General features: G+C 40.8%; 2 protein-coding genes across 2 annotated transcripts in view; one reads left to right on the top strand and one right to left on the bottom strand.

Moving 5' to 3' along the window:
* The window catches only part of LOC149440366 (ABC-type organic anion transporter ABCA8-like), a 90,895-nt gene extending 90,749 nt beyond the window's left edge, over positions 1-146 (bottom strand). Inside the window, exon 1 of the mRNA XM_089658728.1 lies at positions 18-146. The gene's annotated coding sequence lies outside the window, so the exon portion shown is untranslated. The remainder of the gene's footprint in view (positions 1-17) is intronic.
* MAK16 (MAK16 homolog) lies at positions 132-26,081 on the top strand. The gene is made up of 10 exons (XM_089658729.1): positions 132-268; positions 5,680-5,729; positions 8,915-9,024; positions 9,117-9,181; positions 13,451-13,602; positions 14,132-14,186; positions 15,581-15,655; positions 18,016-18,129; positions 21,024-21,089; positions 25,805-26,081. The coding sequence occupies exons 1-10, from the start codon at positions 254-256 to the stop codon at positions 26,012-26,014; spliced, it is 912 nt and encodes a 303-aa protein (XP_089514855.1). The 5' UTR covers positions 132-253; the 3' UTR covers positions 26,015-26,081.
* The last annotated feature ends 1,313 nt before the right edge of the window (positions 26,082-27,394 follow it).

Here is a 27,394-nt window from a genome sequence, read left to right as displayed (position 1 = left end):
TTCATGTATGCTAATACCTTTACAGACACTATCCAATCACAGTAGAAAATCAGCAGAAGTCACACCCCATTCCGGGCATCAGCGTTTGTGGCCCACGTAGGAAGTGATGGAAATGCTTCTCGTTGGCGGAAGTCACGTTTCGAGATGCCGCTTCTCGCGAGATTCTGTCTTTGTAGATGGCTGCCTGCTGAGGCTGTGCACGCGTTGTGAGTGTGGCTCCGGATCCGGAGGACTGTAGAGAGAGGCTGGCGGGATGCAGCACGACGATGTAAGCCGTAGGACCTGGTACAGGGGGTTATTCATGTCAGGTTCAGTCATTGCTGTGGTTTTAGAAAAATACGGTGTTATAAGGGGTATTGGATACTCTTACTAAGGGTTTGATTGGTTCTGTCTGTACACCGGTGATCGGTGTGTGATTGAGTGTCCTGTTTATACAGCGTGCTTTGATCCTGGGTGATCTAGAGATGGCTGTGACCAGGGACTTCTATCATTAGTCCAGGTTCTAGGACTGGCTGGTCATATGAAGGATCTCAATAGCTCACAATTAGGGAGTTCCACAACTAGTGTATAATACAAGGTACAGGGGGCTGTCTCCTACTTAAAGTGACACTAAACTCTTTTTTTGTATCCAATCAGGCAGACCCTTGTACTATATACTTGTTAGTAGATCTACAAGAGATTGTAATGTGTGTGGTGACCCTTAACCATCTCAATACTGCCATACATACATATATAGGTGTACCTCAGTTTACCAACACCTCGGTTAACATCATTTTCAGTTTACGAACAAAAATCCATTGAAAATAATGCCTCGGTTTACAAATTTTTATGAATTTTTTTCGCAATACGTATATCCGTGCCAATTTTTAAATGCAATTGCCGGCTTTTTTTTTTCTTCACTAAAGCTCACAGGATTAGCTGTCGCTTCCTCCCGGAGTTAACGCAAACTTTGTTTCTTTTAACAAGCTGGGGGGAAACAGCTGAATTTCTGAGCTATAGTGAAGAGAAAAAAAAGCAATAATTACATTAAAAAAGGGAACCATGATAAAAAAAAAACGGCGTGGGGTCCCCCCTCCCATCCATACCAAGCCCTTCAGTTCTGGTATTGATTTTGAGGGGAACTCCCATGCCAACATTTTTTTTAAAATGTTGCGAGGGTTCCCCCAAAATCCATACCAGACCCTTATCCGAGCATGCAGGTCAGGAAAGGGGGGGGCGAGTGAGTGCCCTCTCTCCTGAACCATACCAGGCCACATGGGGTGGTGCTTTGAGGCAGGCCCTTCCCCCCCCCCCCTAAAGCACCTTGTCCCCATGTTGATGGGGACAAGGGTCTCTTCCCCACAACCCTGGCTGGTGGTTGTGGGGGTCTGTGGGCAGGGGGCTTTTCAGAATCTGGAAGCCCCCTTTTACAAGGGGGCCCCCAGATCCTGCCCCCTATGTAATTGAGTATGGGGTACATGGTCCTCATACTCATTCACAAAAAACAAAAAGGGTAGTGTGAAAAAAGACAGGACACTGTCTATGACAAGTCCTTTGTTAAAAGAAAAAACTAAGAGAATGTCCCCTGCAGTAGATCCAACGTCAGTCATGATGCCCGCCGCCGACCTGAAAGAAAGAATAAAAAAAAAACAGGCTCCACCCCCGACGATTGCTCCCGTTGTCTGTCTGCTGGTGGTTTGACACGTCTTAAGTAGGTAAGGGGCAGGGCCACCCAGGGATAGCACACATGTGACCCCACCCCATGTAACATCAATGATACATAGGGGGGCGGGATCTGGGGGCCCCCTTGTCAAAGGGGGCTTTCAGATTCCAATAAGCTCCCTGCCCGCAGAACCCCACCAGCCAGGGTTGTGGAGAAGAGGCCCTTGTCCCCATCAACATGCCCCAAAGCACCCCCCCCCCCAATGTTGAGGGCATGTGGCCTGGTATGATTCAGGACAGGGGGGGCCTTCACTTGTGAACCCCCCCCTTTTCTGACCTGCCGGGCTGCATGCTCGGATAAGGGTCTGGTATGGATGGGAGGGGGGACCCCACGCCGTTTATTTATTTTTTTAATTGGTGGCAATTCTTTTACATTCAGCTGTCAGCGGGGAACCCCGCTGACTGCTGAAACATCAACACATGGTTGTCACTACTAAAATACCGTATGACTTGATAAAATCACTCATGCGGCATTTTAGAAGTGTTTACTTTTTTCTGACCTCAGAAATGGATTAATTGGTTTTTAATGCATTCCTATGGGAAACAGCATTTCAATTTACAAATTTTTCGCTATACGAAAAGTCCCACAGAACGAATTAAATTCATAAACCGAAGTATGCCTGTACATTATGGTATTGAGGCTACAACCATGATCCTGGTACTGTTTTGTTTGTTTTTTTTTTTTTTGTACTGCTGGCAATTCTATACATAAGTCATCCCAGCAGGTATATAGCACTAAAATCCATTCACTCATGTGCGACTTGCCATGCGACATTGCCGCATGACAAGCTGCAAGCCATGTTTACCATTGAGTACCATTCAGATCTGTGTGACTTCAAGGCAGTTCCTGCACTACTTTGACACAACGTTTGATGCAACGTTAGTCCAGTGAATGTAAAGTCAGGTCAAAGTCGCACCACTTTGGAGACGTGCTAATGTGAATGGAGCCTTACTTGGTCTACGTTCACACCTATGTGTTTTCCTTTGCGTTTTGCAGAAATGCACAGGAGTCCATTTAACATGATTTCCATTAGGACAGGTTCACATCTCCGTGTTTTCACCCGGTGCATTTTTTGTAAAGGGTCAGGGACTTTTTTAAACGCAAATGTTGCTTTTTTGGTTCAATAGACTTCAATGGAGACGCTGCAGAAATGCATGTAGTGTGTTTTGCATTTTAATCTGCCCAGCAACAAGTTGGGGAAGAAAAATGCAAAAACGCACCGCACAAAGCACTGCAGAAACGGATCACATGCAAACTGCATAGGTGTGAACTCTCCTTCTGCCACCACCTTTACCAAGCTTTCCAATCAGCCTGGTAAGGATGCCACTGGCAGCATCAGCTTCCCCGGACACAATGAGAGGAACTGATCTTGTTCCTTCCACTGTGTGACATCAGATCTTAGTTTGAGCCGATGCTTTGAAGGCCAGAGGAGAGATCTGGGGTCTCATAGACCCCAGGATCTCTATAAAGAGGACCTGTTACTGCCTATGCTATCACAAGAAATGTTGTCATCCCTTGTGATAGCAATAAAAGTGATAAAAAAAAAAAATAACCAAAAATATATATATAAGATTTTAAAAAATGTTAAATTGGTCCCACACACGCATTGGTCCTGCACACATATGTACACCATGATCACACCACGCATGCGAGGTTTCGCTGTGAACATCAGAGTGAGAGAAATAATTCTAGCACCAGACCTCCTGTGTAACTCTAAACTGGTAACCTGTAAAGGCCTTTAAAGTGTCGCCTGGGGATAATTTAATGCACTGTAGTTTGTTGCCATTCTACGGGTGTACGCAAATTTAAAGCATAACATGTTTGGTATTTATTTACTAGGCATAACAATGTGTTTTAGATTTTACCAAAACGTTATGTGTCATATTGTGTTTGCGTGCAATAACATTTATGAAAGTGTATTTGTTCCAAAACAATGCCAACACCAACCATTTTATTCTCTAGGTTCTTTGCTTTAAAATATACATATACTGTTTGGGGGTTCTAAGTAATTTTTTAGCAAAAAAGAAAATGCAGGTTAAATTACATGGGAGATAAGTGTCAGAATTGGCCCCATGTTGAAATTGTTAAAGAGAAACTTTAACCCCTGCTGACTGACCCAAAAATTTTTTAACCACATATGGTGAGCTGAAGAGTGTACACCCTGTTCCAAATTATTATGCAAATTATATTTTTCTCATTTACCTAAATAATTGATGTAAATAACAGTCAGTATAATTCTCATGTTATCAACTAATAAGAGTACAATTCACATTTTATTGAACAAACCTCCTAATAACAGGATTTTTTTTAAACATAAACCACTTACAATGCACTGTTCCAAATTATTACGAACAGTAAGTTTCAAAACACTTTATAGGTTGTACAGAACTGAAAATTGTCATTTGATGTGTTTGCAGCATATTTACTGAAATCAAAAGCTATTCAATCAAACTTTTAACAACATTTTAACGTTTTAAATATTTTAACAGGTCACGTTACATTTTAACATAGGACCCCTTATTTGATAGCAGCCTCACAAGTCTTGCATCCATTGGACTTTTGAGTTTTTGGACAGTTTCTGCTTGAATTTGTTTGCAAGATGTCAGAATAGCCTCCCAGAGCTGCTGTTTGGATGTACACTGCCTCCCACCCTCATAGATCTTTTGCTTGAGGATGCTCCAAAGGTTCTCAATAGGATTGAGGTCAGGGGAGGATGGAGGCCACACCATGACTTTCTCTCCTTTTTATCCCCATAGCAGCCATTGATGCAGACGTATTCTTTGCAGCATGAGATGGTGCTTTGTCATGCATGAAGATGATTTTATTACGGAAAGCATAGTTCTTCCTTCTGTACCAGGGAAGAAATGGTCAGTCATAAATTCCACATACTTTGCAGAGGTCATCTTTATACCTTCGGGGACCCTAAAGGGGCTGACCAGCTTTGTTCCCATGATTCCGTCCCAAAACATGACTTCGCCGCCTTGCTGACGTCGCAGCCTTGTTGGAACAGGGTGGCTGTCCACCAACCATCCACTACTCTATCCATCTGGACCATTCAGGGTTGCACGGCACTCATCAGTGAACAGGACTGTTTGAAAATTAGTCTTCATGTATTTTTCTGCCCAATGCAGCCATTTCTGCGTGTGAGCATTGGTTAGTGGTGGCCGAATAGAAGGTTTATGCACAGTTGCAAGACTAGAGGACTCTATACCTTGATGTCCGTGGGACTCCAGAGGCACCAGCAGCTTCAAATATCTGTTTGCTGCTATGTAATGGTATTTTAGCAGCTGCTCTCTTGATCCGATGCATGGATCTGGCAGAAATCTTCCTCAAAGTGCCTTTATCTGCACGAACCCGTCTGTGCTCTGAATCAGCCACAAATCTCTTAATAGTGCGATGATCACGCTTAAGTTTTCTTGAAATATTTAATGTTTTCATAACTCGTCCAAGGCATTGAACTATTTCACTCTTTTCGGCAGCAGAGATCCTTTTTCTTCCCCATATTGCTTGAAAATGTGGAACACCCTCCTTTAGTAATTTTTACTTAAATTGGGCTCACCTGCCAATCTAATTATCACAGGTGTCCGAGATTGTTTTCAGTGATCAAAAGAGCCTTTAGGCTGGCCATACATTATACAATTATCTGGAGATTTTTGGTTTAGATTTACCAAAAATCATATAATTGGAGGACAAACCTAAACAACACTTTCAGTTGTATCCAATTAGGCAGGCCCTTGCACTACACAGTTGAAGGTAAATCTAAAAGAAATTGGGCAGAAAATTGGAAGATAATTGTTTAATGTAAGACACAATGCCATCCATGAGTTAAACTGAAAAACAATATATTTATACTTTGTGACACTTAAATAGAATTTGCATAATAATTTGGAACACGGTGTATATGATAATCTCTTTTCCAAACAAGCAATCTTTTATCTGCAAGTTTTTCATGTTTGTTATTTGTTTTTATTCTGCAGGTTATCTGGGACATTGTGGGAAATAAGCAGTTTTGCTCCTTTAAGATAAAGTAAGTACTGTAGGTATTCCCTGGGGTTCTGCAGCCTTTCATTTAAACAGGACTGGGATGAGTTGGATTGTCTGAGGTTAGCCTAGTTGACACGTCCAATATGTCACCATTACCCATGTGTTTCTGTGTCAAACTTTGGCATGATAATCCAGAAACGGATATTTCTGGATATCAAATAATATAGCACACAATTGTCAGTGACATGCTATTAAAGTGGTTCATAAAGAACTCACAAAGGACAGAGGGAAAGTATTTTTGCTATACAAAGTGGAACTCCTGGAAAAAATGATTTTTTTTTTTTTCGTATGTTCTGTAAAAATCGGTTACCATGTATGATAATAATTCCATGTCTTCAGTGGTGCTCCATTCAAAAAAACTTTTCACTCTGATCACTGAATACAAGGTGTTCTATTAATGGATAATGGCCCATCCTGGTGGTTACCTACCCCTCCTCTCTCCTCGTCCATTCATAGGACACCTTGTATTCTGTGAAAAATAAAAATGCTAGGCCTGTTTTGAAAGGAGGAGGGGAAAAGAAGGGGAAAATGGATGACATGATCCCTACACTCTACACTAGCCTGAACTGCCAATCACAGCACTGGATTCAGAGTGCTGCCTGCAATATCTGGCCAGAATGAAACTCATTTCTACAGTACGCAGCAGCATTAAAGACAAAGGAATACCATTTATAGAGGCAACTTGTTTAACTGAACATTTTTTTTAAACACATTTTTTTTCCTGAAGTTCCATTTTAAAGTACAGTTCTCAAGAAAATGGGAACTGCCATTACTCTCCTGAAAATGCTGTCTGCCTAGCTTAGTCACTATCATCAACTGTTTCCAGGTCACTAAACCTGGGGAACAAAGATGATAAAAGTCTGAGTAAAGTCATAATTCCTAAACTATATACTCCTGCCCGGGCAGTGGATTAAAATTCTGAAGGCAAAGCTGCAGGGTAACAGCCAAGAAATTAGCAATTTTAGAAAGAAGGGTCAGTAATAGCAGCATCCATGTTTCTGTCATGACATGTTTTCTTTTAAAAGCAGGCAGGGATTACTTGGAAGATACTTGTGTACAGTGAAGGGGTACATCTAATATACACTTGTAAAAGGACAGAAAACTTGGATCTGATCCACAGCGATGGCTACTTGGTAAACTCTGGGCTTTAGAAAGTTGAATTTTATAATTGAAAGTCTTTAACCGCTTCCCGCTCGCCCTATAAGGAAATGATGGGAGGGCGGTGGTTCTCTCATTCGGGGATGACGTCCCCCCCCCCCCCCCCCCCCCTTTGCCAGCTGCACATGTGCTCCCCCAGGGGCACACAGAGATCGGTGGTATGCTGTGTCCCTAGGACACAGCGGATCACCGATCACTGTAAAGAGCCGATGACATAGGCTGTATCATGTAATCAGCTGTGTCCAATCACAGCTGTTTACATGTAAATAGGAAATGCCGGTTGTTGACAGTCCTCTCCTCACGCTGACAGCGCATGAGGAGAGGATAGCCAGTAAGTGGCATTCCTCAGAAGGGACATCTACACTGATAAACAGGGCACTGATCATCAGTGTAGCCCCATCTGTGCCACCTGTTAGTGCCCATAACTGCCACCTGTCAGTGCCCATCAATACCACATATCAGTGCCTATCGGAGCTGCCTCTCAGTGTAACCTAACAGTTCTAGCCAGTGCTGCCCATCAGAGCCACACAGTGTCGCCTATCAGTGCCATATATTTATTTATTTCAGGTACTTATATAGCACCGTCAATTTACGCAGCGCTTTAAACATATATATTGTACATTCATATCAGTCCCTAACCCTCAAGGGGTGTACAATCTAAGGTCCCTAACTTACATTCATACATACACACATATTAGGGCAATTTAGACAGGATCCAATTAACCTATCAACATATCTTTGGAGTGTGGGAGGAAATCGGAGTATCCGGAGGAAAACCACACAGGCATAATGAGAACATGCAAACTCCAGGCAAGTGGTGCCATGGCTGGGATTCGAACCAACGACCCAATACTGCCAGGCGGAAGTGCTAACCATTTAACCACTGTGCTGCCCATATATGAGTTTTGCCTGTCAATGCCCATCAGTGCAGCCTATCAGTGCCCATCACTGCAACCTCATTAGCGCACATTAGTGAAGCAGAAAAAATACTTATTTATAACATAAACTAAGAAAACATTTTTTTTCTAAAATTTCAGTCTTTTTTTAGTTTGTTTAGCAAAAAAAATAAAAAACCCAGAGGTGATTAAATACCAACAAAAAGAAAGCTCTATCTGCCTCCAAAACAAAATGATAAAAATGTTATTTGTGTACAGTGTTGCATGACCACGCAATTGTCAATCAAAGTGCGACAGCGCTGAAAGCAGAAAATTGGCCTGGGCAGGAAATGGGTAAAAGTGCCCTGTAGGCAAGTGGTTAAAAAACTTTAACTTTATTCTGAATCTGCAGCCATTTATAATTGTAACTTTTAAGGGTGCATTATTCAAGTAACTTTAACATCATTGGGGGGCGTACTGTGATTGTGTACATAACACCAATGGAAACAGTGTATTGTGTGGCTGGCAAGAGGTGGATGCCTTTGACGTAATTTTAAACGTTTTGCTCTACAGGGACTGCAAGGGGCTGGTACCAAGTTAGATTTAGGTATTTGCACTGGTTGTATATAAAAACTACAATTAATAAACACAAAACTGGAGTTTAGCTTTACAGCTTTAAAGGACAACTGCATCTTTGGTTCAAGTTGTACCTCTACCTAATGCAGACCCCCCTCCCCCCCCTTCTCACTGAGTTCAACCCATCTGAACCCTTCATCTATGATTCAGTGGTTTTCATTGGTTTTCATTGTGCAGAGCCATCAGCACTGCACAGACTTGCGGTGTCCGCTTCAGCCTGTGGATGCATGCCGCAGCCCTATTCAGACCTATGGGGAGAGCTGTGCTTTGCAAGGCCACTGGGGATTCCATAAGTATGGCTACCTATAGGAATGAATAGGACTGCTGCACAGTTGAAAGGTACAGACGTCCTTTAATACCACTTACTCCACCTATCCATTTTTGTGCAGCCATCTTTTTGACCTTTTATTTGCCTTAATACTCCAAGTAAGAGTAGAGCTGTAACAAGATGGCGCCTGAACAATTTACCATTGTTATTTGGTTCTTATGTCGTTTTCAGGACTAAGACTCAAAATTTCTGTCGGAATGAATACAACATAACTGGTCAGTGTAATCGCTCCTCCTGTCCCCTCGCAAACAGCCAGTATGCCACCATTAAAGAAGAAAAAGGTGAGTATGTGAATTGCCCTTGTGTGCAGTTTTTACCTCTGAGCACAGCTTTGTGACTTTATCAGTTCTCACTCGTTTCTCTTTATTGTTAGGTATCTGCTACTTGTACATGAAGACAATAGAAAGAGCAGCATTCCCAGCACGGATGTGGGAGAGGGTAAGTGCAGATGCCTGCTGGTTTAAATGCAGGTTTTGAACAATTAAAACATAAGCTGTATATCTCTGCACTACGTGGAAATTTTATCTCTCCTTAAATGCTGCGTGTACAGAAAAATATCTGGTAATCCTGCCAGAAATCTAGTACGCTTTTAACATTCTGTAGTGACCTGATTAACAATTCCTCTTCTGCATCCAACTAATTGTCAGTGCTGTCAGCCCTGTCAGGGTCTTCTCTGCTGGGCTACAGAACTCCTCTTTCCTTTCCTTGTCTTGATATCTGGAGGGATGGGTGTTCTGTAATCCAGCATAAGAAAACTCAGACAGGATTGACAACACTGCTTGGCATATCAGTGCAGCAGACTGCTTACTACAGAATATCTGTTGATCCTGCCAGAAATTCAGTACGCTTTTAACATCCTGGTGTGACCTGTCTAAACAATTTATCTTCTGCAGTAAACTAATAATCAGTTTTGTCAGCCTTCCTTAGATCTCCTCTGTGGACTATAGAACACCCCTGCACTTCTTTAGCAAAAGGGGGAGGTGGAACAGAGCTGAAGCCTTTCAACAATCCACAGCCCAAGAAAAAGGTGCTCAGGCTAGAAAGTCCCTGGAAACCATCACAGCTATACAGTCCACAGGAAAAAGCCAGCATGTCAGCATAAACGGGTAATCCTTTTTTCATACATAGTGGATAGATGGTAATAAAAAGCCAACACATTTTGGCCCTAATCATGGCTGGCCATACACTATACAATTTTTTTATTCAATTTCCTTTAGATTTAACTTCAACTGTGTAGTGAAAGGGACCTGCTTGATTGCTTACAAATTTGAAAGTGTTTAGGTTTGACCTCATTATATGATTTTGGTAAATCTAAAGGAAAATTGTATAATGTATGGCCAGCCTAAGGGCTGAAATACATAGGTTTTTTTTTATTGGCTGCTCTCCACTATGGTTGAATAAAGGATTACCCGTTTGTGCTGACATGCTGCGGTGCTGGCTTTTTCCTGTGGACCCAAACTGGGGAGGTGTTCTGTAATCCAGCAGAGTTGAACTCAATAACACTGCTTGGGATATCAGTGTGCTGTCCGCTTACTACAGAATGTTGGACAACACTGGATTTTTTAATACTATGTCCTGATATCCACTTTACCATAACAACTTGTCTGCACTGTCCTTCCTATTATAAATTAGTAAGTTTGAGCTATTCCAGCATTCCCCCTTGTGGAAACAGAATGTCCTTCAGAATGCAGGAAACTTTCCTTCAGGATTATTGTAGCTGAACCTGTTACATAGTCTGGTTGAAAAAAAACAAATGTCCATCCAGTTCAACCATTAAAAAAAAAAAAAAAAAAAGTTATAATCCTATACCCACAGTTGATCCAGAGAAAGGCAAAAAAAAAACCCCAGCAAAGCATGATCCAATTTGCACCTGCTGGAGAAAAAAAATTCCTCCCTGATCCCCCGAGAGGCAACTGGATATTCCCTGGATCAACTTTACCTATAAATGTTAGTAACCAGTTATATTCTGTGTATCTAAGAAAGAATCCAGGCTTTTTTTTTAAGCAATCCACTGAGCTGGCCAAAACCAACTCTTGAGGGAGTCTATTCCACATTTTCACAGCTCTCACTGTGAAGAAACCTTTCCGTGTTTGGAGATTCAATTTTCTTTTCCTCCAGACGTAAAGAGTGCCCCCTTGTCCTCTGTGATGACCTCGGTGAATAATTCTCCAACGAGTTCACTATATGAGCCACTGATGTATATATCGTTATATCTGATGTTGGTTTTCTTTATAGCCCTATGCTCTGTTAGCTGTTGTTGAAGCCAATACTAAGCACAAACAATTTAATAGTATTTCTTTAATGCCATTAGTGGACTGTAAATGAACTTTGTGATGACAGAAATCATCCTCACGATAATATACATTTTCTCTTCTGTTTTCTTTTATGTGCGTTAATCCACAAAAGTCATAAACTTTTTCAAATGTGCTAGGCAATGAATGCGCTCTAATTAATAGGGTATGTGTCACCTTCTGTATTCCTCATACAATGGCATTGTAACATCTCTACTGAGTCAATTGGACAACAATTCACATCTTCAGGATTTGTGAATTGAAGGATTCTTGACACTAAGGTTGGGAATATGTAACTAGAACAGGATGGTTCCACAACTTTTTTACACCTCCAATCCTGTTCTTGGACAAACTGCATCTTCCTTGGCACATTTCTTGGTAATTAGACTAAAGGATAAGTTCACCTTTGAGAACATGTTACATGTTCCACCTGTTTTTAGGGTGAACATGTTCCCACTGCTGCAGTTGCCGCCCGCTGTCCTCTTTCCCTGTGACAGCGGTACCTGGAGAAGTTCCCTATTAGCTGTCACTTTTTGAAAACTGCAGTTGTGCAGGGCTCCACCTTCTTGACCGTGTCATTCATTCACAGAGTTCTATGAATTAATGAACTACAAGTCTCAGCAGCCTTTTGTGGCTGTCAGCTTGTAGTTCTCAATGAGTTCCACAGCGCTGTGGCAGTTCATTGATTCTTCTTGTCATATTGTATCTGCTTGTCTGTATGAGGCACCAGCCTTGATGCATGGCACCAGCAATCTGCTGACCACTGGTTTTGTTGGAATGTTTTCTGGGCTCCAAGAAAAACAAATAGTAAATGCACATTTTTTTTTTTTTTTACCTGCAAAAAAATTGGCTTATTTTTTAAGTGAACTTTAAGGTATCCTTGCTACCAGTTGATGTATGTGCTGGGGTATTTACCTGACATTAGAACTGAAGATGTGGTATCGTGTAGAACTGAAGCTACATAATGGGGTTGATTTATTAAAACAGGAGAGTGAAAAATCTGGTGCAGCTCTGGGTAGAAACCAGTCAGCTTCCAGTTTTTTTGTCAAAGCCTTATTGAACAAGCTGAAGTTAGAAGCTGATTGGCTACCAGGTACAGCTGCACCAGATTTTGCACTCTCCAGTTTTAGTAAATCAACCCCAATATCTCAAATATAACGAAACAAGTCCAGCTGAATGTGACTAACTACTACTAGCTAAACCAGGGCTGTAGATAATTTTTTTTTGTGGGGTGGGGGGGAGTTCAGCTCGCAGCTGCGGCGAGATCTGTCACCTGCTCTGTCCAGCAGACACAGCGGATGACCGCTCAGTGTACTGGCCTCTGCCCATACCATATAATCGCTGTGACCAAGCACAGCAGATCATATGACAGGTATACACAATGGATGGCATTCATTCATGCCATCCATTGTGTACTATTGTGTTGATCTCTGATTGGTCGCAGCAATCACATGGTATAGACAGTGCCAGTCACAACTAGCCACAATAGTAAACATTGATTAAATCAATTTCATTATTATTGCTCTAGTCACAGTGTGTTAAAAAAAAATTGTTAAAAAAAATTTGAAATACATTATGTATTTATTTTTTACGTGCTGGCACCAGTCAGAATCCCTGATCACAGCCACACCAGTTTTTATTTTTTAAAGTCTTCATTTTCCAAAAATTTGTTACAAAAAAAAATTACAAATTCAAAAAACTTGCCATGCCTCTTACTAATTACCTCAGACTATCTACTTTTCAAAAAGAGGTCATTGGAGGGTATTTCTCCTGTCCTGACATTTGGGGGGGTATTTGTCCTGACATTTGGGGGATATTTGCACGGTCCTGACATTTTGGGGGATATTTGCACGGTCCTGACATTTTGGGGGATATTTGCACGGTCCTGACATTTTGGGGGATATTTGTACCGTCCTGACATTTAGGGGGGTATTTGTACCGTCCTGACATTTAGGGGGGTATTTGTACCGTCCTGACATTTAGGGGGGTATTTGTACCGTCCTGACATTTAGGGGGGTATTTGTACCGTCCTGACATTTAGGGGGATATTTGTACCGTCCTGACATTTTGGGGGGGGGGGGGATTTGCACTGTCCTGACATTTGGGGAGAGAGGGAGAGATTTGTACAGACTACCCCTATAAATGGGGGGGGTTCAGACCCCACTGCCCCCTCCTTATCTACGCCCCTGAGCTAAACCATTACCTTGACAACCGAGAACCTTTAGATGTATAGTGGTATTTTAACTACTGTTGGTTTGACGTGTGTGTGTGTGAAAGGTCACCTGGGGGACATTTTGATCTTCATACCATTGCTTCTCTATGGCAACTGGTATACAAGTCTTTTAGCCTGACATTCTCATAAAATGACCTGTATGGAGTCTCTTTTGGCACTCATCGAAATACATTTTCATTGCAGGTACGACTGAGCAAGAACTATGAGCAGGCTCTGGAACAGATAGATGAAAACCTCATCTACTGGCCACGATTCATCAGACATAAGTGCAAACAGAGATTTACCAAGATTACACAGTACCTGATCCGCATCCGCAAACTAACTCTCAAGAGGCAGTAAGTGAAAGCTAAAGTTTGTTAAAACAATACATGGGTGCTTGTCACACACAGGGATTAGCATTCTATTCTATGCTAGTATGCACCATATCAGTACATTATGTCACACTTGCCTAGCAAGGTAATCTTATCTCTTGTCAGCTCTCCTCTCCATTGTCCTCTGGGTTCTGGGTCTTTTGGCGTCCTGATTGACTGACTGGGCCTGAATAAAGTTAATCTCACATATCTGCATTGGATATTACTTTGTCCTGGCACAGAATCCTAAAAAAAAGCATTGATGGGCAGAGAGAAACATCTGTGACAGAAGAGCCATACACATGCCATCTCTCTTCTTTTATACAAACATCCTGTCTGTCATGATTTTTTTTTTTTTTTATACAAAAGTAATTTTAGTTCCAGTGCAGCCATTTTGAGTAATGTAGAGGCATTGAAACTTGATAACATGCAGTGCTCTGAAAATCGAACTTTTTGGTCCTAAAGCACAATAGTGGAATTGTTGTTTTTATAATTTTCTAATTTTTGCTTACAGGAGGAAACTAGTCCCACTAAGCCGGAAAGTGGAAAGAAGAGAGAAGAGGAGAGAAGTAAGTTCATTATTGAAAATGTTTTGTTTTACTACATATTGTAAAGTGTTGTAGGAGGGTAGCTTTGAACAAGTGAAAAACTTAGTTTCCATGATGTAGTAGAAGGAGATAAAAGTGTTGCCTTGTTATATTGAAAGTGAGCATTTATTCCAAAGAAAGACTTGATTAGCATTTAGCATCATTCTAATCCTTCCCCTTGTTGTTATGAAGGGTTTTTTTTTTTGGGGGGGGGGTGGCCCTGGGAGCTACTTTCTAACTAAGGTGAAGATGAATCTGCTCCTGGCCAACTCACCTCCTTGCTTGACAATCAACACAGAGCTCAGAACAGAGAGAACAATCTCTCTGTTTCTCATCCCTGCAAGGGAATGAGAAACTGATAGGTCGCTTAGTATAAACAGCCCACTTTGCACATAGTTAGGCACACATTTAACCCCTTGATAGCCCTAGATGTTAACCCCTTCCCAACCAGCATCATTCATACGGTGACAGTATATAATATCAATGATCACTGTATTAATGTCACTTGTGATGTCAGTGGCAGTTAGTCAATTCTCTCTAGTGTCAGCTAGTGTCAGATTGTCCGCTGCACTATCGCAGTCCCATTATAAGTCACTGATCACTACCATTAGTAGTATAAAAAAAATTTCCAGTATATATACCATAGTTTGTAGGTGCTATAACTTTCATGCAAACCCATCAATATACGCTTATTGGGATGTAAGACATGTAAGAGAATACATTTTTTTGTAAGAATTTAGTTTTTTTTTTTATTCAAAATGTTTGGTCTTTTTTCGTTTTATATTGCAAAAAATAAAAAACTCAGTGGTGATCAAATAACAGCAAAAGAAAATTCTATTTGTGCGAAACAAATGATGGAAATTTTGTTTGGGTACAGCACTGCATGAGTGCTCGATTACAAGCTAAAGTAGCGCTGTGCTAAATAGCAGAAAATGGCCTGGTCAAAATTTTCCAGAGCTTAAGTGGTTTAAAATCCTACATTTCCTTCAGACTGACATGGATCTGTAAACACTGTTTGAATAAATACAGTGGGTATAGAAAACAAAAATCCCTTTTAGCAGAGGTTTCATGACCAGCTGCTTAGGCAATGAACTGGTGTGACTATCTGACCACCATGGGATCCTGGAGCATTGGTTTATGCAACAAAAGTAAAAGCGTCTTATTTATTTTTTTAGCATTCATTCGTTTTAGGGAAGTTGATTAAAGGTCAGTTGAACTTCAGATAGATATAAGAAATACCTGTCAATACAGTTATGTGTCCATTAAGAAATTATTATTTATTCAATTGCTGCTAAAGAATGATCGTTGCTGTCTTTTATTATATGTGTGGATATCACTGTACACCTTTATGATAATACCTTTTTCTCTGATCACAGGAAAAAGCCCTGGTAGCTGCTCAGCTGGACAACGCTATAGAGAAAGAACTGCTTGAGCGTCTCAAACAAGGAACGGTAAGATATACTACTTGGGGGAACAGCTGACTTTCTGGGGAAGTGACTACAAATCATTGTTGTATAGTAAGAGTTACCCACCTTTTTGTCAGTTTATGAACCATATTATATACCAAATAGTAAGAAATAAAATGTCCTAAAGAAAGCTTTATTCATGATCAGGTTCTATATCCTGAAGTGGTGATGTAATTTGGACAACTACTGCTTTGCCTTGTTTGTGGTAACTGTGTTCAAATAGACAAATGTTGAGAAACAAACAGTTGTCTGAGATTTGCATCCATCTCAGGAGCTTCTGAGTGAGGACTACAGTGTTGGAGAACACAGCCTGTGATGGCAATGTTTTGGCCACATTGATAAAAGCATAACACTTCCTCTAGTGGCTAATCTACACATCTGTATACTTATTACAATAACAAAAATGAAGGAGAGGAAACTTGTGAAAATTACCATCAAAATTAATTTAGGTAGATGCTGCAGTAAGAATTCCAAAGGGACAAATTTTGGGGAAGTGGATATGACATTTACCAAACATTCAATGCAGGTGAATCAATTACTATAACTTAACCCCTTGACACCGACGTCACACAAATATGTGGCCTCACAGAACTGGGCTTTTTTCTGTGGGGCCGCATATTTACATACCTGTCTTTTTGCTGGGAGTGCGCCGCACAGTGCGCCCCCCAGCACAAAGACCAGGGTGTCACTGAGAGCCCTGGGTCCCGTTCTAACGATCAAGACCCGAGTCTCCCGATGCCGGGTCACATGATCACTGTGATAGCCTCTGATTGGCTGTCACTTTGTTAAAAAAAAAATACCTAGATCAAGGTTTGATCTAGTTCAGTGTCAGGGTTAGTGTTTGGGTCACGGTCAAAGGTTAGGGTTTTTTTTTTTGTTTTTTTTTAATTGGTATCGGTGTCAGTGTGTTTTAGGTAAAAAACAAAATGTGCACTATTGTTTCTGGGCTGTACTACGGGTACATACAACAAATAACATACACATCTATGGTATCACTACGATCGCCAAGAGCTGAAAAATGTATTTTGGGTTGTTCTTTGGTGTTAGGTTATGGTAGTTTTCTTTTACTATTTTGGGCCAGTTTTCCTTTTGATAAGAAAAAATTTCAGGAGATATCCATTACCACATACTAACAAATGAAAGCCCAATTTGTCCTGAAAACAACAATGTATAATTCACCTGGATGTACAAAGTAGTTGTGATATGTACGGTTTTACTAACACAAGTCAACGTTGCAAACTTGTGTTTAGGCATTAAGATTTGTTTTACTATTAGGCGTGAAGGAGTTAAAGCACATGCACCAGGAACATACGCCTACACTGAATGTTTGATAAATGTCACATGTACTGCTTAATAAATGCACCCTAAAAGCATGTGTATGTACGCCGATCAGCCATAACTTTATGATCACCGACAGGTTAAGTGAACAACATTTATAATCCTATTAGAATGGCATCTGAAAGTCAATGGGATATATTGGACAGCAAGTAGACATGTTGTCTCTGACGTTGATGCATTGAAAGCAGAAAAAATGGGCATCGCAGTTCGTTGTGTATGGGGCCGTATAGCTGCAGACTGGTCAGGGTATGCGTGCTGACCAGTGCCCACAGCCAAAAGTGCCTACAATGGGCATGTGAGCATCAGAACTGGACCACCGAGCAATGGAAGGTGGCCTGTTCTGATGAATCATGTGGATGTCTGGGTGCTTCACCTAGGGAAGAAATTACATCAAGATGCATTATGGGAAGAAGGCAAGCCAGCAGAGGCAGTGTGATGGTTTGGACAATGTGCTGCTGGGAAGCTGGGAAACTTTGGGTCCTGCCATTCATGTGGATGTTAATTGACGTGTACCACCTACCTAAACTTTGTTGCTGACCAAGTACACCCCTTCATGGAAATGGTATTCCCTGATGGCAGTGGCCTCTTTTAGCAGGATAATGTGCACTGTCACACTGCAAAAATGGTTCTAGAATAGTTTAAGGAACACAACGAGAAGTTTGAAGTGTTGACTTCAAATTCTCCAGATCTAACTCCAATTGTGTATCTGGGGGGTGTGCTGGGAAAAAAAAGTCTGACCCATGGAGGCCCCATCTTGCAACATACAGAACTTAAAGGATCTATTGCTAACAGCTTGTTGTCAGTTTCCAGAGCATACCTTCAGAGGTCTAGTGGCTTCCCTGCCAAGATTGTATATTTTACACACACACCTTGTATTTAGAAATGTGATGCTGTGAATTTTTGATCAGATGTGGAATATTCCTATAGCAGCTTGCTTCCTATATATTATAATTCTACTCTGCCTGAGTGATGCCATGTCACCTAATGATTCTCTTCTCTCCCCACAGTATGGAGACATTTACAACTTCCCCATCCAAGCCTTCGACAAAGCTCTGGAGCAGCAGGAAGCACCAAGTGAATCTGAGTCCTCAGAAGAAGAGGAGGAGAATGAAGAAGATGAAGTATGTATCTTTAAATAAAACTAACATAAATGGCTTACTTCCACTTATGTCAGCCATATACAGTCATGTTAAATGGATGTTAACTGCTCTTTATTACCCCCATGTGCTGGAGTACACTTCTTTTTAATTTAGTTACAATGGGAATGCATGTAGAAAGTAACTGCAGAAACACACTTATGCACATATAAAACCCCTTATAATGCAGAGCTCAACAAATCCCAGCTCGCCATGGCCACTAGAAATTGCGTCCTGGTGCCTGGGTTCACACACTGCCTCCCACAGACTCCAGTGGGAAATCGCTCCTCACGGACTCCAATGGGAAAAACCCTGTCAGGGTTCAGCCTGCAGGTTACACAAAACTGCTCTACTGCTACCACTGCCCCTATATAAGTCAAATCTTTTATATTTGTACTCCCTGCGGCTACATTTGATATTACTTTTAGCACAATCATTTGTTAAAAATCAGAGATAGAGAAACAGAAATGGACAGCACAGAAAAAAGTAAGATATTGTGACCAAAATAAACCAAATCATTAACTTCTGCAAGCCACGACATTTTTCCATTTACTGCCTTCGGTAAACACCAAGACAGAATATAGTCTGCAGGGGCCCCTGTGGGCTGAAAAGTAAGTGGGGGTGAACTAGGCTGAGAAAAATGCAGTTCTCCCTCTAGTGGTCATTAGTTACAAAGTCACAAATCCTATTAATTGCACACTGGAGTAAAAAATGCTAAGTTTTTTACTGATCTAAAATGAAATGCATTGTTGTCTATGGGTCAATGCACACAGCTGAAATAAGATCAGTAATACAGCTTTAAGTACAGTGCAGTAAAACAAAAATGAAAAATTTTGAGTGCAGTAAATTGCTCACGTGTTTACTTGTTTTGGCCCCTTACACACAGGCATCAGAAGAAATCTTCTCATTTATACAATACTAGCAAGGAATTTTACTAGTTTATACTCATCTATATGCTTACACACCTTAACTCGACTATACTCCACATTACTTTTAGGTTTTTACACCCAGTTTTTGGACCTTTGCACATGAGCGGCACAAGTTCCTGAGTAAACATCAGTAAATTATGACGTCCATATGCAAGAGGCTTTAGGCAGTAGTAAACTCCGCTTTTTGACTTGTCCTACAGGTTGTCCCAATAAGGCTTACCCGTAAGTACAGTGAACATCTCCTAAATGTGTACCTTTTAGGAGATATTCACATTTGTAGTGACTGGTAATGTCATCGGCGCATATGCACCGCGCTTGAATTGGATGGCACACTGGAGTATGCCGTCCTTTGAGAGCACTGTGCCACGACCATGTCTCTCGTGCGCATGCACAGGAATGATGTCATTGCTGCCTGGCCATTTAAACATCAGTGCATACTAGCACATTATTACTTGAAACCGCCTCTGGCCCAATTTGTTCTTCTTTTTTTTGTTTTAATTTGTCAAAGTTTATCACAGCTTTAAAAAGGTAAAGATTGTAATCAAGTTTCATAACATTTCCTCCTGAAAATACCCTATATTATATTTTTTAAACCACTAAAGGAAAAACTTTTTTAGTTTTAGATAGGGTGTAGAGCAGTTAGAATATCTGTCAGATTTTTATTGCTGTCTGTGTCCCTGTTAGGAAGATTCATCCTCTCTATGTCTTCTGATTATCATTGAAAGTAAAAAAAAATCCCAAATTTGGTTTGTCCCCAGAACAGTAATAGAGGGGAAATCGTCCAGTAGGAACACTGGTCCTGGAGGGCCCAAGGTATTCCTTTAGTTTGTGGGGATTTCCTTTCACTTCCTGTGTTGGCTATGGGACAGAATGTGAATCTAAGTCTCCCCAATAGGACACAGATGGCAAAAAAACTGACACGGGTTCTTACCATCGCTTACTTTATCCAGAATGAGAAAAAAACGTTTTTCCTATAGTTCTACTTTGAATCAAAGTATACATTACAAAAAGATGTCCCTTGAATAGATAATATACTGGCATAGTGTGTTATATAAAAATGTGAGCATTCTGTCCATTAATGGCACCCTGTTTACATCCCCAATGTTCCCTGCCATGCTGGCCTTGCACGGAATCGACAGATAAAGGATTAATGTCTTCTTTAAAAAGGTACACATCCATATTTTAATTTTGTTAGCATAGCCTATTGTGAAGGCAACTTTCCTTTTCATTCACACTTTAGCTTTTCTAAATGCAGGATACTTTTGACCTGGGAAGTATAAACAACTTTTATTCCTCCTAGATCACTTTTTTCTGCATTTTAGATGTTCCTGCTTTATAGCAGTTTTATCCACGTTTAAATGCATTTTGCTTCATTTATAGTGTCCAATTGGATCCTGGATGCACAGAATTCTATTTTCTCTAAACGCAGCTAACCTGACTGCACATAAACACAGGCGCATAAACACAGTGTGAACGGCACCATTGCAAATGTATTACATGCATTTATAAATATCCTCTAAAGGCATATAAATGAAGGTTCCACAGTGCTAGTGTGAATAAGGCCTTACTCCTGTCTTTTAAGGCTCCTTGCATGTAGAGTTGTTTAAGGAGCAGTGCGTCCCTTCTAGCATTTTAGTGCCACCCGGGTGGGAAGAGTGCAGCGTCCAGCCCTACTGTAGCCTGTCGAAGACCTTTATCTCTGAATACATAGGGCTCTAAACATGTGTTCCAATCAATGCAGCATTGAGTCCCGTCCTACTGCAGCCTGCATAGACTTTTAATAGGCAGCCTGCAGCAGGACTGGACACTACACCTGTCCCATTCAGTTGCAATAAAATTCTGGGGGGAACTCACAGCTCCTAGATGGCCCCATTTGCAAGGGGTCTAACTCTGCAATTCTTCTGTCTTCAAAGCGCTTGGGTTTCATTGTATATTTTGTCCTGTTTTCAGGAGAGTGGCAAGAGAGAGTTTGTGGAAGATGAAGATGTGGAGGAAAGCGACATCAGTGATTTTGAAGTAAGTTTTAAAGTCTTATAATTGGAGTGTGGCATGTGTGTATATATACTGCACCCTGGTTTTCTTCTTCCACTTTAAATAGAAACTGTTTAGCTACTTAGGTGATAAACCCTATGATGTGCTATTTGCTAGAAGACCCTGTTTTGTTTTGTTTTTTTAAATCGATGTACTGTATCAATAGAGGAGCAGCATTGTCACCTTTAAGATGGTGCTACAGTACACCTCCTCTCCATAACATAGGATGAAGGTGTTCTGTAGTCTTCAGATAGCTGGGAACGATTCTAATTAATAACAGCGCAGCAGAAACTCAGCACATGAAGTTCCACACTCACTGAATTTATGGAAGGATCAACCGTTTTTTTGTTTTGTTTTTTTGTACTTATAGAACAATGTAACAAACCCCTTTCAGTGATATTTTTTAATGGACCAAAAGAAAACAATTAAGAAAAGTTCATTGTTACTGTTTATGCTTAAAACAACTGCAGGGATTTTGATGATTTGCTACTGATTCCAGTAGAAGTTTCATTCAGCCTCGCTTCTGTACAGCGTTAAAACACAGTATGAAGCTTGGTGAAATCGAACACTCCCATTAGTGCCGGTTCACATATATGCAGATTGGATGCGGTTTGAATCCCATTCAATCTGCATGACGTGAGGTAACATTGCTTTCTTTGGTGCCTGCTCACATACAGTTATATCCATATATATTTGGAAACAGGCACAATTTTATTTTTTTCAGTTATTTACCAAAACATAACGGATATGGGCTGAAAGTGCACACTCTCAGGTTTAATTTGAGGGTATGTACATTCAAATTGGAGGAAGGTTTTAGGAATTACAGCTCTTAAAATTAGCCATCCCTCTTTTTCATGGGACCAAAAGTAATTGGACAATTGAATCAAAAGCTGTTTCATGGCCAGGTGTGGGCTACTCCTTCGTTATTTCTTCAATTAAGCAGGTAAAAGGTCTGGAGTTGATTCTACAGTCAGGTCCATAAATATTGGGACATCGACACAATTCTAACATTTTTGGCTCTATACACCACCACAATGGATTTGAAATGAAATGAACAAGATGCGCTTTAACTGCAGACTGTCAGCTTTAATTTGAGTGTATTTACATAAAAATCAGGTGAACGGTGTAGGAATTGCAACAGTTTGCATATGTGCCTCCCACTTATTAAGGGACCAAAAGTAATGGGACAGAATATTAATCATAAATCAAACTTTCACTTTTTAATACTTGGTTGCAAATCCAATTACAGCCTGAAGTCTGGAACGCATAGACATCACCAGATGCTGGGTTTCATCCCTGGTGATGCTCTGCCAGGCCTCTCCTGCAACTGTCTTCAGTTCCTGCTTGTTCTTGGGGCATTTTCCCTTCAGTTTTGTCTTCAGCAAGTGAAATGCATGCTCAAAGGGATTCAGATAAGGTGATTGACTTAGCCATTGCATAACATTCCACTTCTTTCCCTTCAAAAACTCTTTGGTTGCTTTTGCAGTATGCTTTGGGTCATTGTCCATCTGCACTGTGAAGCAGCGTCCAATGAGTTGTGAAGCATTTGGCTGAATATGAGCAGATAATATTGCCCGAAACACTTCAGAATTCATCCTGCTGCTTTTGTCAGCAGTCACATCATCAATAAATTCAAGAGAACCAGTTCCATTGGCAGCCATACATGCCCACGCCATGACACTACCACCACCATGCTTCACTGATGAGGTGGTATGCTTAGGATCATGAGCAGTTCCTTTCCTTCTCCATACTCTTCTCTTCCCATCACTCTGGTACAAGTTGATCTTGGTCTCATCTGTCCATAGGATGTTGTTCCAGAACTGTGAAGGCTTTTTTAGATGTCGTTTTGGCAAACTCTAATCTGGCCTTCCTGTTTTTGAGGCTCACCAATGGTTTACATCTTGTGGTGAACCCTCTGTATTCACTCTGGTGAAGTGTTCTCTTGATTGCTGACTTTGACACACATACACCTACCTCCTGGAGAGTGTTCTTGATCTGGCCAACTGTTGTGAAGGGTGTTTTTCTTCACCAGGGAAAGAATTCTTCAGTCATCCACCACAGTTGTTTTCCGTGGTCTTTCGGGTCTTTTGGTGTTGCTGAGCTCACCGGTGCGTTCGTTCTTTTTAAGAATGTTCCAAACAGTTGTTTTGGCCATGCCTAATGTTTTTGCTATCTCTCTGATGGGTTTGTTTTGTTTTTTCAGCCTAATGATAGCTTGCTTCACTGATAGTGACAGCTCTTTGGATCTCATCTTGAGAGTTGACAGCAACAGATTCCAAATGCAAATAGCACACTTGAAATGAACTCTGGACCTTTTATCTGCTCATTGTAATTGGGATAATGAGGGAATAACACACCTGGCCATGGAACAGCTGAGAAGCCAATTGTCCCATTACTTTTGGTCCCTTAATAAGTGGGAGGCACATATGCAAACTGTTGTAATTCCTACACCGTTCACCTGATTTGGATGTAAATACCCTCAAATTAAAGCTGACAGTCTGCAGTTAAAGCACATCTTGTTCGTTTCATTTCAAATCCATTGTGGTGGTGTATACAGCCAAAAATGTTAGAATTGTGTCGATGTCCCAATATTTATGGACCTGACTGTAAGTGTGGTATTTGCATTTGGAATCTATTGCTGTGAACCTACATCATACGTTCAAGGGAGCTGTCCATGTAAGTGAAACAGTTCATTGTAAGGCTTCAAAAAGTAAACAAATCCATCAGAGAGATAGCAGCAACATTAGGAGTGGCCAAATCAACAGTTTGGTACATTCTGAGGAAAGAAGAAAGTACTGGTGAGTTCAGCAACATAAAAAGGCATGGACGTCCACTGAAGACAACAGTGGTCGATGATCGCAGGATCCTCTTTATGGTAAAGAAAAACCCATTCACAACACCCAGACAAGTGAAGGACACTCTCCAGGAGGTGGGTGTATCATTGTCAAAGTCTACAATCAAGAGAAGACTTCACGATAGCAAATACAGAGGGTTCACCACAAGGTGCAAACCATTCATAAGCCTAAAGAATAGAAAAGCCAGATTAGACTTTGCCAAAAAACACCTAAAAAAAGCCAGACCAGTTCTGGAAAAGCATTCTTTGGATGAAACTAAGATTAATCTGTACCAGAATGATGGGAAGAAAAAAGTGTGGAGAAGGCTTGGAACAGCTCATGATCCAAAGCACACAATGTCATCTGTACAACATGGTGGAGGCAGTGTGATGGCATGGGCATGCATGGCTTCCAGTAGCACTGGGTCACTGGTGTTTATTGATGATGTGACAGAAGACAGAAGCAGCCGGATGAATTCTGCAGTGCTTAGAGATATACTGTCAGCCCAGATTGTTGATTGGACGGCGCTTCACAGTACAGATGGACAATGATCCAAAACACACTGCAAAAGCAACCCAGGAGCTTTTGAAGGAAAGGAAGTGGAATATTCTGCAATGGCCGAGTCAATCACCTGATCTCAAACAAATTGAGCATGCATTTCACTTGCTGAAGGCAAAACTAAAGGCAGAAAGACCCACAAACAAAGAGCTGCAGTTAGAGCCTGGCAAAGCATCAGAAAGGAGGAAACCCAGTCCTTGGTAATGTCCATGGGTTCCAGACTTCAGGCAGTCATGGCCAGTAAAGGATTCTCAACAAAACATAAATAAAATGTGCATTTTTAATAATTATATTCAATTGTCCAATTACTTTTGGTCCCTTGAAAAAGGGGGGTACGGCTACTTTTAAGAGCTGTAATTCCTAAACTCTTCCTCCAATTTGGATGTACATACCCTCAAATTAAACCTGAGAGTGTGAACTTTCAGCCCATATCCATTATATAACTCTAGCTTGAATATGCTTTGGTAAATACCTGAAAAAAAACTAAAATTGTGCCTGTGTCCAAATATATATGGACCTAACTGTATGTCCAGTGCACCGGCAGTGTGGATTCAGTGCTGATTGAAAGAATCCTGTTTGATTTCTGAGTAGTCCGGTTCAGATGCGGATTACAGGCTATTGACTTATATGGGAACTGCTTCTGAATCGCACGTCATCAATTGTGAACAGGACTTCATTTCAGGATCAGGTTTCGGCACAGTTTGCTCTCCTGCCCCCCTCTTCTCCACCTCAGCAAAACCAAAAAAAAGCCTTGTAAAACCAAACTGGCTCTGAACCTGTAGACAGTACAATCTGCAGCTTTGTCACAAAACACGGTCTTAAAAGGGCCCTGAACCGCTGAATAAGTAAATTGCAATCTGCACTTGAAATCTGGAACACACGTGTGAATCGGCAAAGTGGAAGTGGTTTTCTTTTCCAAAAAAATGTGCATTTCTTCAACCACCGCAAAGTTAGTGATCTGACTTCTCTCTACTGCAGTTTACTGATACAGCTAGGTCAGCTCCCTGTCACCAGGCTGTATTTTGTTTTTTAGATATATATATATATATATATATATATATATATATATATATATATATATATATATATATATATATATATATTTGCCTGGAGTTCTGCTTTAACCACCATAAATGTAAAGCTTTTGAAGCCTGTTTGAACTCGGGATATATAATTTGAGGGGTGCTCTTTATATTTATATGGTCTAGCTGGATGTGAAACACTGCTTTAGAAAATAAATGTAAATGATTTGCCATCTGCAAAAATTAGAATTCTTGAATCTGATTTTTTTTTTTTTTTTGTTAACAGGACATGGACAAATTAGATGACAGCAGCGATGAAGAAAAGGAAACTAGTGAAGAAGAGGGATTGGAGGAGGAGGATGAAAAGGCAAAGAATACAAGAGGAAAGTCGAAAGGCAAGATTCCTGTGAAAGGTCCAATGCAAAAGAAAAGAGCTTATGTGGAAATAGAATATGAACAAGAGACTGAGCCACAGCAGAAAATTAAATCCACTTGACCAGGACTGTTTTAGTAACTTCTTTTGAACTTTTTTTTCTTCTAAATAAACCCCTTACCCACAAAAAGATTCGTTTCCATATCTTGCCCTGTGGATCATACTGGATCCAAGGGTTGACTCGCCCTGGAGTTATCTTTAGTGTCTTCTTTTTATTTTATTTTATTTTTTAATATGAATTGTTGATGCTTTTAACTTTACTGTGCTCAGTTATGCCTATGCAATGTTCTGTCAGGATGTTATTGCTTACATCTCTCTGTTAGAGTGCCACTGGAGGCCCAAAATCTTGAGCGTTTCATTATTCAAATGCCAACTAACCCTCGGTTCACATCTGTGTGGGTGGTGCCGCTGCGGATTCGCACGAAAATCCATGCAGCTGCACCACCTGCACAGAAATGCGGACCCGCGGGCGGGCTGCGTTTTCCAAAGAAGTGCAGGGACTTCTTCCCTGCGTGTCACGGGCACGGGAGTCCATTCAAATAAATGGGCTCTTGTGCCCGTGCAAAACGCGGCCCGCACGGCCGCATAGATGTGAACCAGGGGTAACACTGGCAAGTCAAATCATGGTCCTAAGATTAGTCGCTGAATCAGCTCATTAGATTAATGTGCCATTCATTAGACATTGAGGGGTTTATTTACTAAAGCTGGAGAGTGCAAAATCAGACTCACTTCTACATAGAAACCAATCAGCTTCCAGGTTTCATTGCCAAAGCTTCATTGAACAAGCTGAGGTTAGAAGCTGATTGGTTTCTATGCAGAAGGGAGTCTGATTTTGGACTCTCCAGCTTTAGTAAATAAACCCCTGAATGCCCAAGAGCTGACTTCCAAAATATATATTTGAATATACACCCTGTTCCAAAATATTATGCTAATTATATTTTTCTCATTTACCTAAATAATTGATGTAATTAACAGTCAGCATAATTCTCATGTTATCAACTATTAAGAGTACAATTCACATTTTATTGAACAAACCTCCTAATAACAGTATTTTTTTTAAACAAAAAACTTATAATGCACTGTTCCAAATTTATGCACAGTAAGTTTCAAAACACTTTATAGGTTGTAAAGAACTGAAAATTGTCATTTGTTGTGTTTGCAGCATATTTACTGAAATCAAAAGCTATTTCAATCAAACTTTTAACAACATGTTAACTTTTTAAGCATTTTAACAGGTCATTGAACTTGTGAGTTTTTGGACAGTTTCTGCTTGAATTTGTTTGCAAGATGTCAGAATAGCCTCCCAGAGCTGCTGTTTGGATGTAAACTGCCTCCCACCCTCATAGATCTTTTGCTTGAGGATGCTCCAAAGGTTCCCAATAGGATTGAGGTCAGGGGAGGATGGAGGCCACACCATGGCTTTCTCTCCTTTTATCCCCATAG

Source organism: Staurois parvus, unplaced genomic scaffold (assembly GCF_062004578.1).
Source record: "Staurois parvus isolate SC_StPar_1 unplaced genomic scaffold, SC_StPar_1.0 ptg001090l, whole genome shotgun sequence".
In the NCBI taxonomy this organism is placed as follows: domain Eukaryota; kingdom Metazoa; phylum Chordata; class Amphibia; order Anura; family Ranidae; genus Staurois; species Staurois parvus.
This window is presented reverse-complemented; position numbering and strand designations above follow the sequence as displayed.

Excerpts from the sequence above, each read along its gene's own strand:
- MAK16 (XM_089658729.1), top strand. Across the intron at positions 5,730-8,914 it reads TTTTGCTCCTTTAAGATAAA|GACTAAGACTCAAAATTTCT; the intron begins GTAAGTACTGTA and ends TGTCGTTTTCAG. Across the intron at positions 14,187-15,580 it reads GAAGAGAGAAGAGGAGAGAA|GAAAAAGCCCTGGTAGCTGC; the intron begins GTAAGTTCATTA and ends CTCTGATCACAG.